General features: G+C 28.5%; 3 protein-coding genes across 3 annotated transcripts; all 3 read right to left on the bottom strand.

Annotated features, from left to right (window-relative positions):
* Positions 1-239: 239 nt before the first annotated feature.
* On the bottom strand, positions 240-1,643 carry HELRODRAFT_156168 (hypothetical protein; the record flags this gene model as incomplete). Its single annotated transcript, XM_009033161.1, has 4 exons — positions 240-371; positions 465-555; positions 997-1,064; positions 1,641-1,643. 4 exons carry the CDS (start codon positions 1,641-1,643, stop codon positions 240-242), a joined length of 294 nt encoding a protein of 97 aa, XP_009031409.1.
* A 3,529-nt stretch (positions 1,644-5,172) lies between these two features.
* Positions 5,173-8,795, bottom strand: HELRODRAFT_166151 (hypothetical protein; the record flags this gene model as incomplete). Its single annotated transcript, XM_009033160.1, has 5 exons — positions 5,173-5,217; positions 5,281-5,714; positions 6,598-6,825; positions 7,878-8,064; positions 8,673-8,795. 5 exons carry the CDS (start codon positions 8,793-8,795, stop codon positions 5,173-5,175), a joined length of 1,017 nt encoding a protein of 338 aa, XP_009031408.1.
* Positions 8,796-10,524: 1,729 nt separating this feature from the next.
* On the bottom strand, positions 10,525-17,684 carry HELRODRAFT_166150 (hypothetical protein; the record flags this gene model as incomplete). The annotated part of the gene is made up of 9 exons (XM_009033159.1): positions 10,525-10,551; positions 11,684-11,887; positions 12,203-12,324; positions 13,526-13,669; positions 13,986-14,160; positions 15,234-15,266; positions 15,631-15,660; positions 16,853-17,006; positions 17,071-17,684. 9 exons carry the CDS (start codon positions 17,682-17,684, stop codon positions 10,525-10,527), a joined length of 1,503 nt encoding a protein of 500 aa, XP_009031407.1.
* Positions 17,685-17,884: the final 200 nt, after the last annotated feature.

Here is a 17,884-nt window from a genome sequence, read left to right as displayed (position 1 = left end):
TTATCATATATTAACATACCAAAACCAACATTATTTTAACTTGACACAGTTCAACAAAACATTTAAAACAAATTTTGGAGATTTGCGTTGTGTCTGCCAAAAATTAAAAATCTTGAAAAATAGTCACTAACGTATAAACATGGATTTAATTATATATACATACCTACATACATACAAACAAACATATATATATTTGTATATTAGCTATATTTAGCCTGAATTATCACGCTTTTGTGATATCATGATCTTTGCTTGTTTTGTGCTGATTCCTTTCTAGCAGCATCTTGAAGAAGTTGTGTATCACATTCCTCAGCAGGCAGCTGGATATATCTTATTACTGATCCACGAATGAAACAATTCTTGACAGAAAGCTAGTAAAATTGATTTTCAATCTTAGATTTTTAGATTAATAACTGTTAAAAAAATTAGTAATGGGAATTTTTAAAATTATTAAAAAATGTAACCATATGTGGGTATTTATCTGGGTCTATTACACTGATGTCCGTCAGTTTGATATTTAAAAACTGATCAACTGAATGCAGTGTTCCACATATGCTTGAAAAAATCAAAATTAATTTATACATTTGATAGCATTTTCACATTTCTCTAAATCAGGGGTGGGCAAACAATGGCCGGCAGTCCACATTTTATGTGGCCCGTAAAGTAATTTTGTGCAGCCCCTGAGGCCTAGTTCACCAAAAAAGGTCGTCAGCCAGACATTATGACCAAAAAAGGTGCCACAAATCATGAAAAAATTCTCCGCCAGGTCAAAAAAATTTGCTATTCAAGTACATATGCGGCCCATCAAAGGTAAAATAGTTCTCAATGCAGCCCTCAGAGCAAAATGTTAGCCCACCTCTGCTCTAAATAATTACTATTACAACAGGAACCTCTAAATTAACTCGATAAATATTATTTAACAATTAAAGAGTAAAATCATTCACATATAATATGGATCAAATAGTATAGTAAAATTTAATAAATAGATATGTATACCTGAGGTCATTTTTTAATTCAACAACAACATCCTTCCCAACCAAAGATTTGAAAAACGAATGAAAAAGCTTTAAGAAAATAAATTTAACTTAATTTAATTCATATGCAATACAACCATCAACATCAATTTGTGTATGATATCATCTTTATTTGAGTATTTGTATTGTATTTATTTATCTATGATATTACAATTTAAAAATATCTATCTATATGTATCTATGATACTGTCTATTTTTATTTCCTTTTTAACACCTTTTACAAAATCAGAAAGGAAGTGAAATTATGTTTGTTTTTTTAATAATTTGATTGTTAGTATTTCTAAATTTTATATCTTTTATTTATTAGTTTAATTTAATTAGCTATATATAAGGCATAAGCATATAAATTTTATATTTATAAAGGAGCAATGTCACGTAAGAAAGGACCAAACTAGTCCAGAAGTCCTACTAGTGACTAGTCCCCAGCCTAGTGGGAGGAGCTTCAGCACATTCTGATTTTTTATGAACATAGTAAGTTTTATGCCAAACATATAAACCTAAACGATTTCCTAGTTTTAAAATTACAATTATTATAACTCAATAAAAAGCAGATAGGTAAATACAAAAATTCGAACTCGGAAAAAGGAAAATATAACTTAAACAGACCATTGCAGCAGAACTATCGAAAACAAACGGACGATAATCTGTAACATTAATACCCGCAACAATTTACAGCTTTTGCGACCAAAGATAAGTAAACAACAAAAAGTTTAAAAGTATATTAAAAGCTAATCAATTGCGACCATAGTATTAGTAGTAGTAGTAGTAGTAGTAAAGGTGTTTTGGAGGTTATCCGGAGAGCATGCTGTCATGCATGCTAGCGCAGCCGATTCGTTGATTGATTGTTGTTCATCCAGCAATCAATACCTGCTTAAAAATTGTTTATTGATTGTGCCATAACAAGTTCATTTGAGTTCCATGTATTTGCCACTCTATTGAGTAAGTAATTTTTTCTGCCTCTATTCTTGTTAATTCTTTAAAATATTTCAAAAAGTGACCTCGCGTTTTGGTTTTGACTATGCTAAAACGGTTATTTAAATCATCTTTGTCCAAATTTTGCATGATTTTAAGCAACTGAATCAAATCTCTTTTTTTTCTTTCCACCAAAGTTGTTAATTTTAACTTTTTAAGACGATCCTCGTAAGTTAGGTTTTTTGTAGATGGAAACTACTTTGTTGCTCTGACCTCTGACCACATATGTATATTGATATATATATTGATATATATGTATATATATATATATATATATATATATATATATATATAGAATAATGCAACCACTTTTTTTTCTAAATTTAATTCTATATAGAATAATGCAACCACTTTTTTTTCTAAATTTTTTTGATGAATGGGCAAATAAAGTTTTATTGTCCTAAAACAATTTCTAACTCAAAACATATTAGTTTCATAAAAACTTTGCAGTAGCACTTACTTTGACTTCAACGTTGACCAAATAACGTTCACGTCATTGTCTTTAATACCCAACTACAATTCCATGAAGGTTTCGTGATTTTGTCTTTACAAATTATAACAAAAGTGCCTGGTCAACATTGCATTAAAGAATATTAAATAATGATAAGAGTACAACAGGACGATTTCAGTCTAAAGTTTCAGACCAACAGAAAGAATTATAACAAAAGTGACGCCGACACTGATAAAATTGTTAAAATTTTAATATTTGTTTTTTATTGTCAAAACCATGGATATATATATATATATCCATGGTCAAAACTTATTTTAGCTTGTGGCTAGAACATGGATATAATGGATATGGCATAAAAATTAATTTATAACCATGGACTAGAAAAAATATTTTCAATATATTTTGTCTAGGGTCTATCTATTTTAACTAGAGTTCTAATACGTGGCCTCTCGTATTTTTTAAGATTTTTTAAAATAATGTCGTCCGAAGAGGAGCCTAAGTTACTCGCTGGTCACCCACCTGCAGGTAGGAACAAAACTTAAATTGTTTTCAGCGTATTTTTGCAAGTTGTTTTGAGAAAAGTAAGATTGATTGTTTTTCATAAGTCAGCAAGTCACCAGGAGGCCAACCAGACCATCTATCCCTTTCCTTTATTAATTGTTTATATATGTTTTAATTATTTATTAATTATTTATATTTAAAAGTATAAAAAGTACTGATTATGTATTCTGTGTATGAGATGTAAACCCATTTAAAGTTAATAAATTGTCTAGAATTAAAAAAGTAACTTGGACAACGTGCTCACAATATGTATGTAGTTACAATTATAATTATGTCTTGTAATGTAATATCAAATCATTCATTCTCATATCATGCGCAAAATATAAAATACTGAAAATTTCCAACTTTTCGTATTAGATGAATTGTTTTTATTAATTCATTAATGCTTAAAATGCAAGTGAAAGCAGGTGGTATGAGGATTGCTAGAACTCACAAAACTTCAGGTTCAGAACAAAAACCTGAAGTGATGACCAAAGAAGAAATTGAAGAATTTGGTTCTGGGTACTTATTGTTTTTAATTCTCAATTAAATTAAATACTTTAAAAAAATTAAATACTTTGTTTTATTTTACAACATTAATTGCCCATTCATACATACCATAATATCAATAAATAATTTAGATTAATATTTTTTAAAGATAGGCCAAACTCTTTACTTATAAAATAAATCATGATACATCAAATTTAGGAGTCCACCAAAAACTAACAAGGATGTTGTTGTTGCAGGTCAAGTTGTAAAAGTTTGTGTTAAATTTTTTAAATTATCAAAAATGGTTAATGTTAATCTAATGTAAATTTTTGTTAACACAGTTTTCTTAATTTGGTTAACATAGTTATAAATTTCATTGTTCCTTTTTTCAGGAATAGCATTATCTTAAGAATAGCATTATCTTATCTTGATGTCTAGATCATGATTTTTCTATAGAGTTAGCATATAATATTTGATTTGATGAATAGAAAGTGCCAAAACGTCATATTTTGCTTATCAACTTTCATCTCCAACTGAATCTAAGCAAATATATATCACTTCATTTCAAATGCTTTTGATCTGTTATTTATCGTCCAAGTTTTTCACATATAAAATGCAGGTTTTTATCATAATATTTTAAACATTGTTTTGTTTACCATATTTTTTTAACGTGTAAACATTGCAATGGCATCTTGCGATGGCTCTTTCTTGTCAATTCTTTTTGAACAATGGTTGTTGCCAGTTAGAGGACTGTATGTAAACAGACTGGTCAGCTTTCCCTTATTTTTACAATTCAGTTTGAAATTGACACTGTCTTCATTTTTTCCTTGATATCATCACTCCGTCAATCCTTACTGCCTTCATGTGTCATCTCAACAGGCTTTTGTAAGCCATCCACACGGGATGCTAGCAGATTTTACAAATTACTTGTAGTGCAGCTAGTCGTCATGTTATTATCAATTCAATTGAAATTCCATTTTTTCCTCTTCTTTTTTCATATTTTTCATTTCTACCATGGTTATTTCAAATACAGGATATTGCTACATATAGCTCTAAGACTGACTGAGATGTTACTCATTAAGTTAAATTACAAACAAAAATTGTGGATTGACTGAGATGTTATTCATTAAGTTAAATTACAAATAAAAATTGTGAAATAAAATAAAAATTATCTATTGTTAGTTTTCCTTTTTAAAAGTAAAAAAATAACTTCGGTTTGGAAAATTAGCTGATAATTCATTGATTCAGCTGTTGCAAAGTCATGTTTAAGTTAACTAATGATTACTCTTCACAGATGCTTTATATTCAATAACTTTTATTTGTTATCATAAATGCGTATGAACTTTTTTTGAAGGAAAAAGATGCATTTCCAGCAAATGCCATAAAGTCTTACCATGAGTCACCACTGCCATCAAAAGAACCTAAACACTGCATGCCCAAACACAACATCAACCAGCCAAGATGAGATGTAATTCTTAGTCATGATTGATAATGCAGAATTCAGCAATTATTTTATTGAATTGTCAAAACAATTTTTAATAATTAATTTTAATAAAGCTAAAACACAGTGAGCGTGGCTGCAAAAAACGAAAATTTTCGGCTTTGTTTTTCATTTTATTAACATCAGCACAGTATGCCAATGGCTCAGAAACAGTCTTTCGAATCAATATATTATTAGCTAGTAAATTAATCAAATATTTTTAACAGCAGCTTCAACTCGTCAACCTCCTCCTGCATAAATTATATAAATTTTATTAGTGATTAAATAGTTTTGTGAAAAAAGTTTAAAATAACTTGATAATCTTTATCTTCTTTTAAGCCATTCAATCTCTTTTCTAAAGAGGCTTTTAGGTCGTATTTTGCACTCTTCAGTTTTTCTCTCATTAGCTCGTTATCTAGGATCAAATTTATGAGGGCTTTGACTGCAAATCCATGAACTGTAGTACTCGTTTCAGATTGTATTAATTGCGTTAGATCATCCATGATGTTCAGGCTATTTAGCAAATCTGACTCAAAAAATTTAAGTAGAGTTTGTGAAACTGTTAAACAACTGTTCCAAAGTAGAATGAAACCTCTAATTTCATTTGATTCTATGCATAAGGAATTGATCAAAAATAGACTTTTAATTTGAAGCTTTTCAACGTCAGAATGCATCAAGTTAATAATGGCGTTTAGACCATTGAGTTTGATTAGTTCCTTTCGTCCTCTTTCACATTCTCTAGCCAAACCTTAATAAAAAATTTTTGAATGTCATATTCAGATTTGGGTTGCCACTTTTCACAAAATGGATTGCAAAGGCTTCTTAGGGTCGACACCTCGTATATACTGGGATGAATTTCAGATCACATACTTAAGTTATATGTCTTGAAAACAGAGAATAACTGTCCTAAATTGCTGTAAATAGCAATAAAGCGATTTGAAATTAAAATCATGCAGCTATAAGAAAAATAAAAATAACACGTTAACGACATTTCCATTTGCGTATAATAACCTGCTTAAACAGTAGCTGAACGTTCCTACACGGCTTGATTGATTGATTGATTGATTTATTTATCGTACATACAAAGTTATCATCCCAGTTGACTAGCTAATTTTTTTGGCTAGAGGAAAAGTGGCAACCCGAATTTTAATCTAGATAGATAATGTTTTACGGTCTTAACTTGCATTTTTGTCTTTTTTACTAATTATTTATCATGAGTAATCAAGAATGACAGGGGATAAAATAAGTTATTTGCTTTAACGGTTGACTATTGTGTGCCAGGACTCTTAGTTGAATCCATTGCTTTTTATTGCAGCGTTATAATTAGTGCAAGGATACCCAATTTAGGCTTAGGTAATTGGAGAAAGCTAATAAATAGTTCTGGTCAAGCGCTTTTTTATAACTTCCTATGAGTAATTCAATGAGAAAGTAACTGAAGATTTGAACTTGATAGGCATCAGTGTTATAAAAGCTGATAATTGGTGGAGTGTGTGAGTGAATATCATAATAGAATCAATAAGAAATGCCGATCAGAAGATGAGAAAAAATTATGATAACACCAGTTAACTTAGGAAGACAGGGATCATTCAAAGAAGTACTAAAAACATTTACAAAGTAATAATTATACTAACATGACGCAGCGTATAAGCATTTAACTTTGACATCTGTGCACTCGTTTTCATTTTTTAATTTTTGTAACAAAATTTCTAATATGATCCCACCATCCAAAACCTTTTCTTGACAGAATGGATTGTTCTGAATTAATACAGCCAACAACTCTGCTGCCTTCCATTTCAAGGATTCATCAGAGCCATTAAGTAATAGTGGAAATATGTCAAAACCACCTATTTTGTAGAAATCTGGAAAATGTGATGTACATATTAGCATATATCAATCAAATAATTTAATCAAATAATAATTATATGAATAATCAATTGGTATGATATTTTAGTATTAACAAAAATTTGACGAAAAATATATAAGGACTGAAATATTCTGTTGGAAATGTGACAAAAGTGTGCGTACATGCCTTGGTAATTGTTTTCATAACTTAACAGGAGGATCTGCAGAAAAGATAGCAATCTAAACATGTCATTTAAAACTGAACTTGGAGATAACCTTACAAACGAAGCATTACATTTTTTATGTTTGCATTAGCAAAATATATAACTAAGTTTTGTTCCCAGAAATATCAGGAACGGGAAATACCCTGAAAATAAGCAACATTTTAAAATCGGGAAAACCGGGAAATGGCAAACAGGAACTAAAATTTTTATAAGAACGTATTATGCTAAAAAGTTCCAAATAAAATAAATAGCTTTACTAAGAAGCAAATGAATGTCAAAATCAGTTTAATTTTAAGTACTTAATTTAAAAACAAATTAGTTGGCCATTTAGCTCATTCTGCAGAAATGCCATGTCTCGTTCAGTTAGGCAATGGCCTTGGACAAATAAATCATCTGAGTCACCTATTGAATCATAGATCTACTACATCTTAATAGTTCATTTTAAAAACGCATCTTTGAAATAACATTAGTCATGAATTGACAAATGCATAATAAATTTACAATTAACATAATATTTTTTCACACAATTATATAATAAAAATTGCATCAAATGTACTTTCACCAAACTGAATATCTATTTGTCTTTAAATTTTTTACTATTTATTTATTTAGAGCCATTTCCATTAACTTCTGCAGCTCTCACACAGAAGAAAACAACACTTTAACCCAACACACCATTACTATTATATCTAAATTTTATCTTATAAGCCTTCCTTACACAATTTCTTATCATTAAAATTATAACAAAGAAGCGAGTTGTGACAAAATAATAAATTACATTTTCAAATGATTTAATTTTATTGCAATCCCCACAAATACATAAAAAAGAAAATAAAAAATCTAACCATTGGCTAAATCAATATCTTCACAAAAGCATGCTAATTCTTCCAATGCAACTTCTTTTTGTTCTACATCATTCTTTAAATCACCAGAGTCAGAACTTTTCAAAATTATTTTTAGATATTCAATCATTTTCTTCACAGGATCATTTGCACCAACTGACTCTAGAGCATCCTTCAACCATTGCTTTTGCTGTTTCAAATATGATAGAAAAAAAGTAAAAAAAGGTAAAATTCAGATAAAACTAAGTACCTAAAGTTGACCAACAAATGCAATTTTCTTTGATTAAATGAAACACACGGTTATAGCAATGTAAAGAGGTTAAAGATAATACCATAATATTTTTGAAGCAGCTTATTACATTGATAACTGGAAAGCTCAAACAGCAAGAGTGCATGGTGACCAGGTTTAATTGCTAATGGCCCAAAACTCAAAAGCCATCAAATGCTTTGAGCATAGGATGCAAAAGTTCATATAGATACAGATGAATATGTACATCGTGTTAAATAAATGTCACAGTCTGTTTAGTTTGTAACTAAGTAAAAAACATCTGTAAGCAGCTATTCATTTGTCAGGCTTCTTAACAGAAAAAAATACTGAAAGTTTAGAGTCATAACATTTAACTTTTATTTTAAGACAGGTAAAAAATTGATGACTAAAGAGAAAAAATATGACGTGAATGAAAATTATGAACAGTCAATTTTTTTAGCATTATGAGTTGAACATCAAATTAGCAACCCATTTATATAAGTAATGACTAAACACATGTCTGTGCATTATGTATTTATATATAAACAAACCTCTTCAGACATTGAAGAAAAAGTTGAGCCTGTATCATTTTCATGTGTAGTAATTTCTGTACAAAATCTTAATATTCCTTGGAGATTAGGTGTGTGTCGACTTTGGGGTTTTTCTTCTGACATTATGGCTTTAAAATTTGTTGGGTAGGCTTTTGTTTGGCTCCTAAATATATGATAAAACTTTTGCAGAAAAAATTTTAGTAACTATTAAAACTAAAAAAATATTAGGAGAAGCTATTATACTAAAACTAAGCTATCATATTAGAAGCTATTGTATTATAATTATATGAAACAAATTTGAATAGTTAATCATCATACTATTATAAATAAAAACTTTTAAAACATGCCTAATCATTAGACATTAAATGAATTAATCAATCCATAGTGATTCATATATACCATAGACAGCTTTTAATTTATTGAATGATTTATTTAAAGTAAAAATTATTACAAAACTTGAAAAATTTATTTAACACTGTACAACTGTTTGAATTTAGTCAAATATGTATCATATATTTGCATTATATAGATTTTAAAAATTATTATTTTTCAATATAAAATTAAAAATTTAGCAGGCCTTTTTTAAATTAAACAAGCCTACCAAACTAATTACCATTAATTTTCATATAACAAGTTATTTAGTATTTATTAGTTGACTATTAAAAATCCTTGGCTATATTTTATATTATAGTCTCTAAATTATAATACATCTTCTTCTAATTTCTAATATTTTACTAATTTATATATGTTTATTATGTTAATTTATTAATAATTGTTGGTATCATTTATCTCATCTTGTGATGAAGTATTATATTATTATGTGAGTTATTAAAATTATGTAACGATGAATCAATTAGTTAGAATAAGAAACAAGATACTGTGACTGAAAATTTGAACTTAGATTCTAAATTCTAATTTTCAGTTATGTTATATGGCATGTTTACAACTCTTTATGACTGTTTATTTAGAATTAGTACGATATGCGGACATGATGAATGTGAATGATGAATCTCGAATGAATGTGGTGAATGTGATCATACCATTTATCATTGTGATCAACCCAACATTCAACAATTTTGAATTGAATTTCAATAATAAAAAAAACACATAATTTGCTCTTACTTTGTGTTCTTTGCCTTTGACCTTAACCCGTTATAAATTTTATTTAACGGTAAGTTTTGTTTAACAATAACATTCTCTAAAAACTGCAAAACACGAAAGTAACGTTTGTTTCGGGTTTTGGAACAGTGGTGACATTAGCAACGGTTAGCAATGAAAGTTAAAGAAAAAATGTGGAAACCTGATTTCTTTATACAATAAAAGTATCAAAAACAAGATTCAAAAGTTGAATATTTTATTGGCAAAACTAAACATAATCATTTTAAAAAGTATTCTAATCTGATTTCTTTTCAGAAATAACACGAAATTAGTTGACTAGTAAAAAATGAATAGATGGAAAAAGAAGTTAACACAAACACGAATAAATAGATAAATGCCCCATATATACAATAATTTAATGTCTAATTAATGTTAAGCAACATAATATATATAAGTAGAAAATTTATTATCACATTTATAAAGGGTATAGCTAACAAAATCTCACAACAAAATGCTTTTAAGTATTTTTTATTAATTTAATGGAAACAAATATAAATATAAGGAATAGATACATTCCTTCACAAAAAAAACTTTTAAATTCAACTTGGAACGGTGATATTGATAATGCATGGAAAAGTTTCCGAATGATAAATAAAAGCCAATATGTAACAACCACTAACACGTCAGCATCTTTTAACGTAAAATCGGTGTACGTGAAAGTAGCATACACATTGCGAGTAGTTGCTGAATTATGTTATTCAAATGGTTCTTTTGGTTTGTTCTGAAAATATAAAAATAATTTAAAATATAAATCGATATTTAACAGAAATAAAATTGAATTCCCCATAGTTTTGAGCAAAGACACTAAACGAACGCATAAATAACATAACAACATAACAAAACAGGGTTTAAAATGGTTTAATAGATTAGAGTCTGTGTGAGAACTACTGCGAGATAAGTGTGTTATAATATCCTAACTTTCCGAGTTTGATCTTGAAACTGTTGATTGATTCAGCGGAGACCGTTTCATTACTCAGATCATTCCACGTGTTTACCACTCTACTGCTGAAGAATCTTTGCTTGACGACACATTCTATTTTTTGGAGAGCTTATATCTGTGGCCATTCTATACTCCAGTTAAAAAATTTGGTAAACAGTGTTTCTTTTTTTTTTCTTGGTAATCAATTTGTATGCCTGTATCAGATCTCCTCTGCATCTTCTTTTTCCAATGTTGTCAATCTACAATCTTTCTATCTATCTTTGTATTCAAGATTTTCAAGTCCTTTGATCATCTTTGTTGCTCTCCGCTTTACTTTCTCCAAAACCTCTTTTTTCTTTTGCAGATCTGGACTCCAAACTTGAGCATAGAATTCAAGAAGGTTTTGTACAGTTATAGAATGATCGACTTCTCCCTGCTGACCACTGTTCTTTTAATGAATCCAAGCATTTGATTTCCTTTGGCCGCAGCCACAGTACATTGCCGCGATGTTTTTGTGTTTTTAAGAATGATGATTCCAAGATCTTTTTCTTCTTGCGTTGATCGTAGCTCCTTATTGCCAAATTGATAATTAAAGCCTTCGTTTTTTCCCCATGTGCATAACTGCACATTTATATAACACAATATTTTTCAAATTTTATAATATTAAGCTTCACCTATTTTAATTCTATACGGTTTTAAAATTAATTTTTTACACAAATTTCTGAGAAAATACAACCAAAATATGATAGGATTAATTAATGTAAAGGTTTATGGGTAGAAACTTAATTCAGTGTAAGAGTGAGCATATCAATGCGGGAAAAGCCGCGTATTCTTCACCAATACTGGAGTTAATCATAGTAATACTTTTCAATATTTAACATTTAAGTTTTAGTATAAAAAACTATAATAACATTGAAATCGCTTTAAAACTTACGTAAATATCTGCAAGGGAATGAGACACATGCTTTCGAATTTTAAAATTTTCAATGTCAGAAAGTCTAAACGATCCAAGATTCTTTGTATTTTCACATTTTACAGTATTTAGTAGGTCTTCTTCACATACAAATTCCTTGTTCATTCTTCTCAGCCGTTGTTTCTCCAACTCTTCGTCTATTCTTATCGATTCCATTTTGTTACTCTGCAACGTTATTTTCTATTGAATTTTGTAATTGATATGAGATCTCAAGCACTGTTTATTTAATATAAACATTATAAAAGTAAATACACGCTCATGGGAAATAATCTATCCGACAACCAATCAACGACACAACAATCTGATTTGGTGTTGGTAGATTATTGCGCTTCAAAGCCAGTTGGCATTGCGATAAAAAAAGTAACGACTAAGAGATTAAGAGAGCTGTGCATGAAGGATGTCAAGTTATTTTTAATATTTAAAATTTTTGAGTCTCTTTTGTAAAATGTTGAATAATTTTTGCAAATTTTAAATAAAAACCTCGCCAATGACTTCCCTCAGATCTTCAATCAAATTCATTTGGTCACTATTGTTCCTGGCATTAAAACTTATATTCGGATAGTCACAAATTCGTGGTTTCAGCATTACACCATACTTATAATCTGGTAAAATTGATGTAACTAATTCTTTACTAAAATATTTATAAGACAAAAAGTTTATTTGGAAACTCACAATTGTTATTAAAAATAATAAGTTTAAATCCAGCCAAAAGGATAAACTGTTTGAACTTGTAGGCCAAATTTTTTTTTCTGTTGTGCAACTTTAATATCTGTTTAATAATAATTATAATAACTCATAAACAATAATATCATTCCACTACTCTTCAACTTTTGCCATTTAAATTAGTTGAAAACTTGTAAAATTTCATGAAGAATGCGTCTGAAACTATGTTATTAATTTAACGATAGCGAAAAAAATTCTGTAAAAAAAAACAAGAAATATCATTATTACACCCATACAGCTACAATCTTCAAAATTTGATGCTGACAAAAAAAGTACTTCACACATACCAAAAACTTAATTATTAATTATCAACCTTTATAAAAACTAAAGTAGATTTAAAATTAAAAATCGAATTCAAAGACTATTTCGAACTGATTTCTCACAGAAATTTAATGCACAAGAATAACACAAATAATATCTATAAATAAAAATACATACGAGTAGTGAATCGTTAAACAAGAAGATCTCTCTTTGATGTGAGTCCAGCCTCTCTTTCCTACATAAATCCTTAATTTCAAATAATCTGCAATAACATACTAAACGTCGGTAAGGAAGAACCAATCTCTAAAATTAAAAAAATTTCAAAGTTTGATTAACATAATTAAAAAAACATTTCATCTGAATTTCCGTTGATTGACTAATTAATTAATTAATTAATTAATTAATCAATATTAAGTTAATTTCAAAACTTTACAAAAACCTTTGAAGAATCAGCAATATTTACATCTATAAACTGCAAAACCAAATATCGAATTAGTCCAGCAATAATACGTAAACTAAAATAACTTCCATGAATGGCTCAGTCTATTTAATGATACTAATCTCAAATTTTAAACCGAAAAACAATCATATAAAACCACATTTCAAGAGCGGTTAACAAGATGGGAGCACTATGACAAGATAAGATTTTAAATTGAGTTAGTCAAACGAAACTACCCAACTAGTAGCTAAAACAATTCCAAAATTACATTTACACATTGAGGACATTTTTGTAAATTTGGTCAACGAAGAGAATAGTCAGTTTTAAAAATACATACCATCGCACTAAAACAATCAGTATATAACGCTAGAAAAAATTACCTACTGGTTTTTTATCGACTATGAGTTTCTCAATTTTCAGGACAAGTGAAGTGTGATCGGCGGCAGGTATTAGTTGTTCATTTAAAATATTTTCGTACAAGTGGGTTAAGAAATTCCTGTCAATATTATTTCCACCATCAACACCTTTCAAAATGAACCAATTTCAGAAATTATATACAGGAATTAAATGTCTAAAAAAACATAGAGACAACGTATTTACTGAGACACTATAAAAAAGTGCCTAGTTATAAAATTTAACATTATATTCAAAATTGATAAAGGAAGGATATTTGTAATCGAATGTCTCATTTGTAATTGAATTATTTGCCTAGAGAGCTGAAATATTTATTGAAAACTCTGAAAACCAAACAGCCATTGAAATTATTGGAAAATTAATATCAATTATAACTACTTTCTAGTCATAATTTTACAACAATGTATCCATTGATATAAAAAAAACCTTCAAGATTTTTTACAAATTCCTCCATTTTCATTTTTTTCTTTGGCTTGATATTTGGATTATGTAAATCGGTGTTGAGCATTATGATGGCAAATGCGAGTAAAAATACCGTATCCGCACTCTTGAACTGGCTGACCAGACAAACGTTACTTTTGCAATAATGAAAGGAAAAAACCTTTTGAAAAAAAGCAAATATTTAAAAGAAGAAGAAAATGGAAAAAAATTACTTGAATAAAACTTAGAAATTTGATTCACTAAGTATTTCAGAAAGTTGTCAGTAGTTTTATAACGGAAATAAGTGGCTGTAGCAGATTACAAAATGTTGATAAACAAATCCAACAAGGTTATGTACATTTTATCATTAACGAAGGAATTTTTCCATAATATAGCATAAAAAATATTTTTTCCTCATTAATTTAAAATATAAAACGTTATTTTGATATGTTTAAATTTTCGACTGTTGATATAGCAAAAACCAATAATCAACAAAACAAGAAAGGTGAATAGATGGGCACTTGAAAGGAGTTGATAAACACAGATGTTACCTGTCGGACAGAGGTTAGGTTGGTGCACTGTACATCATAAAAACTAAAGATAAATATAGCAAAAAAAGAGTAAAAAAGAGTGGAATCGAAAGCTCTCATAAAGAGTGAAAAAGAAATGGGTAGAAAGAACATAATACATGAGAGGCGTCATTAGACAATTAGATTCATCAGATGTAGTGCAGTGCAAAGAAGCATTTAATGGGAGTAAAAGTTAAATTTTTTGTAAAAAGTTGGTTTGGTCTGCTGCTTTGTAGACATGTTACAAGCGGGTAGACATGTAAAAAAAAACAGGATGTTGTTGGAATGCAGTTAAAAAAGACTAATTTTGGAGAATTTTGAAAAAAATTACATTACTGTACTCAAAAATAAAATCTGAGAAAGTAAGTTGTAACTTACGAAATGTGTACAGAAGAAAGTTTAGATCCAGACAATAAAAGAAGTGAACAATCATGATAAATTAAATTAAACCAGATGAGGCTCAAATATTTTTTCTTCATAATTTAGTAGAAACTAGAAATTGTCATTCTTAAATGCACAATTTCAATAATTTTTATTTTATATTAGGATTTTATTAGCCCCTTAATAAAGTTTCCCATTTGTATCAAATAAAAAATAATAATCTCTAACTAAATTTATTGTATACTCAACCGATGAAAATGACTACGATTGAAAAATTGAATAGTTAAAAGTCATTAAAACGAACCTCAACAAGCTTTTCAATTTTTTGTGCTTCACCCTAAAATATGAAATATATAAATCAAAATATACTGGTATATAATATAGAATAGAACATTAAACTCTCAATATAACACAAACACATTGCAAGATTTTGTAATCTTTTATTAAATACTGAAGTAAGCAAACGACTTTCCAGGTCTTTTTTCTAAGAGCTTTGCTCTTATTGACGGGATTAAAATAATAGATTTTTGTTTAGATAATGATTTTGTCAACATCTTTGCTGATGTATTGCCCACGATTTTGAGAAAATGACCAAGCATTCTCTATCGCAATTAATGTATGTCTGATGACTACATTGGTTTTACAGATCAATATTTGATAATTTGTCACGATACATATCTTATTTCTACAACTAAGCTGACTTCAACAAAATGCTTCAGGTTCTTCTTATCCTGATTTAACGAAAAGCGTTGAATGTCAAAATTGGTTTAATGTTCACGTGTCATACTCAAACGATTTCTTTTGCTTTTAATTGCAACTAAGTTTTATAAGACAGCAGCAAACTTTTTACTCGTGAGAAGTGAGTCTAATTTTTTCTAATTTTCCAAGGTTTCAAAATATCGGAAAAATAAAAACTATTAAATGCGTCAAAAAATTAACAGATTTTACTGGCATAAAAGTTGTAAAAAATAATGATACAATTAGTTCATGAGACCTTAAACACCCACGTGCGCCATTCACAAATTTGAAAAATAGAATTATACAGAGACACGCACAGAACAGACTAACACATAAGTAAACGTACATCAATGTATAATATTAGATTAAATAAATAAATGTTGTTAGAAAATGAATAAATTACTGGCATTCTGAAGAAAGATTGGAACTTTCTAAGAGCTTCATCGATATTCATATTTGAAATGTTAATTCGATCAGTGAAATGTCTGTAAAATAAATTTTTTTTAGTAACGAAAAAGAAAACAATTGAGCATGCAAAATTATGTTAAAAATTAAACCCGGTTTTAGAAACACAAGTGATATGTTCATATCTGTTTGTATTGGTTCTTAAAATAAATGACGTGCATGACAAAAAGCTTACGATTGTTTAACGTTTAATCCTAACTTTAGATTATTACACAAGCTTCACATCAACTTAATCCAGCATGAGCTATTTACTCAAACAAATAAAATAAAAGCAAGTCATAGACACAAAACCGTCAGGCTATCAAAAGTTAAATTCTGGTTCTAAATCTACATTGCTTAATCAATATACTCAATTACGGAATAGGTTATAATGGTTGAAACAAAAAATTTGGCATGTTCAAAGACAGCACTGCCTATTTTAAAAAGACCAGAAAAGGACACCCAAAAAAATATTCCTTTTAACGTTAAAAACTTATTAAATGAATCTTATTTTTAGCATCTTAAATGCGTCCTCCTTAATTGAAAGGTATGAAGATGGCATAGCCACTGATATAAACTCTTAAGTTTGGAAATGTGATGAACTGATTAGACTAATATGCACCAGGATAACATTAAAAAAAATTAATTTTTATAAACGAAACAGAAAGTTTTATTATAGTTGCCTATATAGATACCTCATCATATTTGAAAAAGCTATAAAAAAAACTTTTACATGAGTACTTGGTTGTTGAAAGATTTGTTAATATCTCCCAAATATTCACCAATCATCTGTTTCGAAATTCCACTTCTCGTTTGAAAAAATTTAGCTATTGCACTAGGTTTCTGAGCAATAAAGCCATTTTCTATCAAAAACTTAATACCTTTTTCCGGATTTCTACAATTCGTAATAATTTAAAATCATATTAGTATTATGTTCGAATGAATAACAACAAACCAACTTATTGAAGAGATTTAATCCGACCTTGTATAACATTTTTCGAGAATTTACAAATGAATCTTCAATTAAAGAATTATAAAAGAATAGCGGAGAGGTCGAAGAAGTTTTTTGAAGAGAATCAACATACTCTGGCTTGATCACGTCTTCAACAATTTGTGATTCATCATTTTGAAGAGTTTCATGACTTACTGAAGATTCAGAATTTGGTTTACGCTCTATATTTTTGTAAGACATGATTACATCATAAAAATTTTCGGGTAAATTATTAATTTCCCTGGAATTGATTTGATCTAATTTTATTTTTTCATTAACTAAATAATCTTGAACAAGAGAGTGTAAAATAAGATCATTATTGAACAAATCAAATTTTGAAAATTCTTCATCTTCAGACTGTTCAGAAAAGACTATATTTTTTCCTGGTAAGAAAGAAAAGTGCGGTTCTTTTTTTATCATTTCACAAAGTTTAACAAATTTTTTTTGAAGCATGTATTTGCGAAATGTAGATTGAATAATCTTGGCTGCATTTTGAGATTTATTCCTCCCACCGTATTCATTTTCCAACATTTTTATCCAGTGATCAACAAAAAAACTTGACAGATTATATTTAGCAGCCATTGTACTGAAAAAGTGAGTTGAACAATTAAAATTTTTGTTATTAAAATTCCAAAATCAAAATTATGCTAAATAACTAAAAATAAATGAATATCTGCAATAATTTTTCATAAAATCAGCTTACAATTATCATAAAAAAACCTCAATCTCAACTTTTAACTTTAGTTTAATTTTAAGCACTTAATTTCAAACTCATTTGACAG

This window comes from Helobdella robusta (genome assembly GCF_000326865.2).
Source record: "Helobdella robusta unplaced genomic scaffold HELROscaffold_9, whole genome shotgun sequence".
Taxonomy (NCBI): domain Eukaryota; kingdom Metazoa; phylum Annelida; class Clitellata; order Rhynchobdellida; family Glossiphoniidae; genus Helobdella; species Helobdella robusta.
Note: the sequence above shows the minus strand (reverse complement) of the source record. Positions and strands in the feature narration are given on the sequence as shown.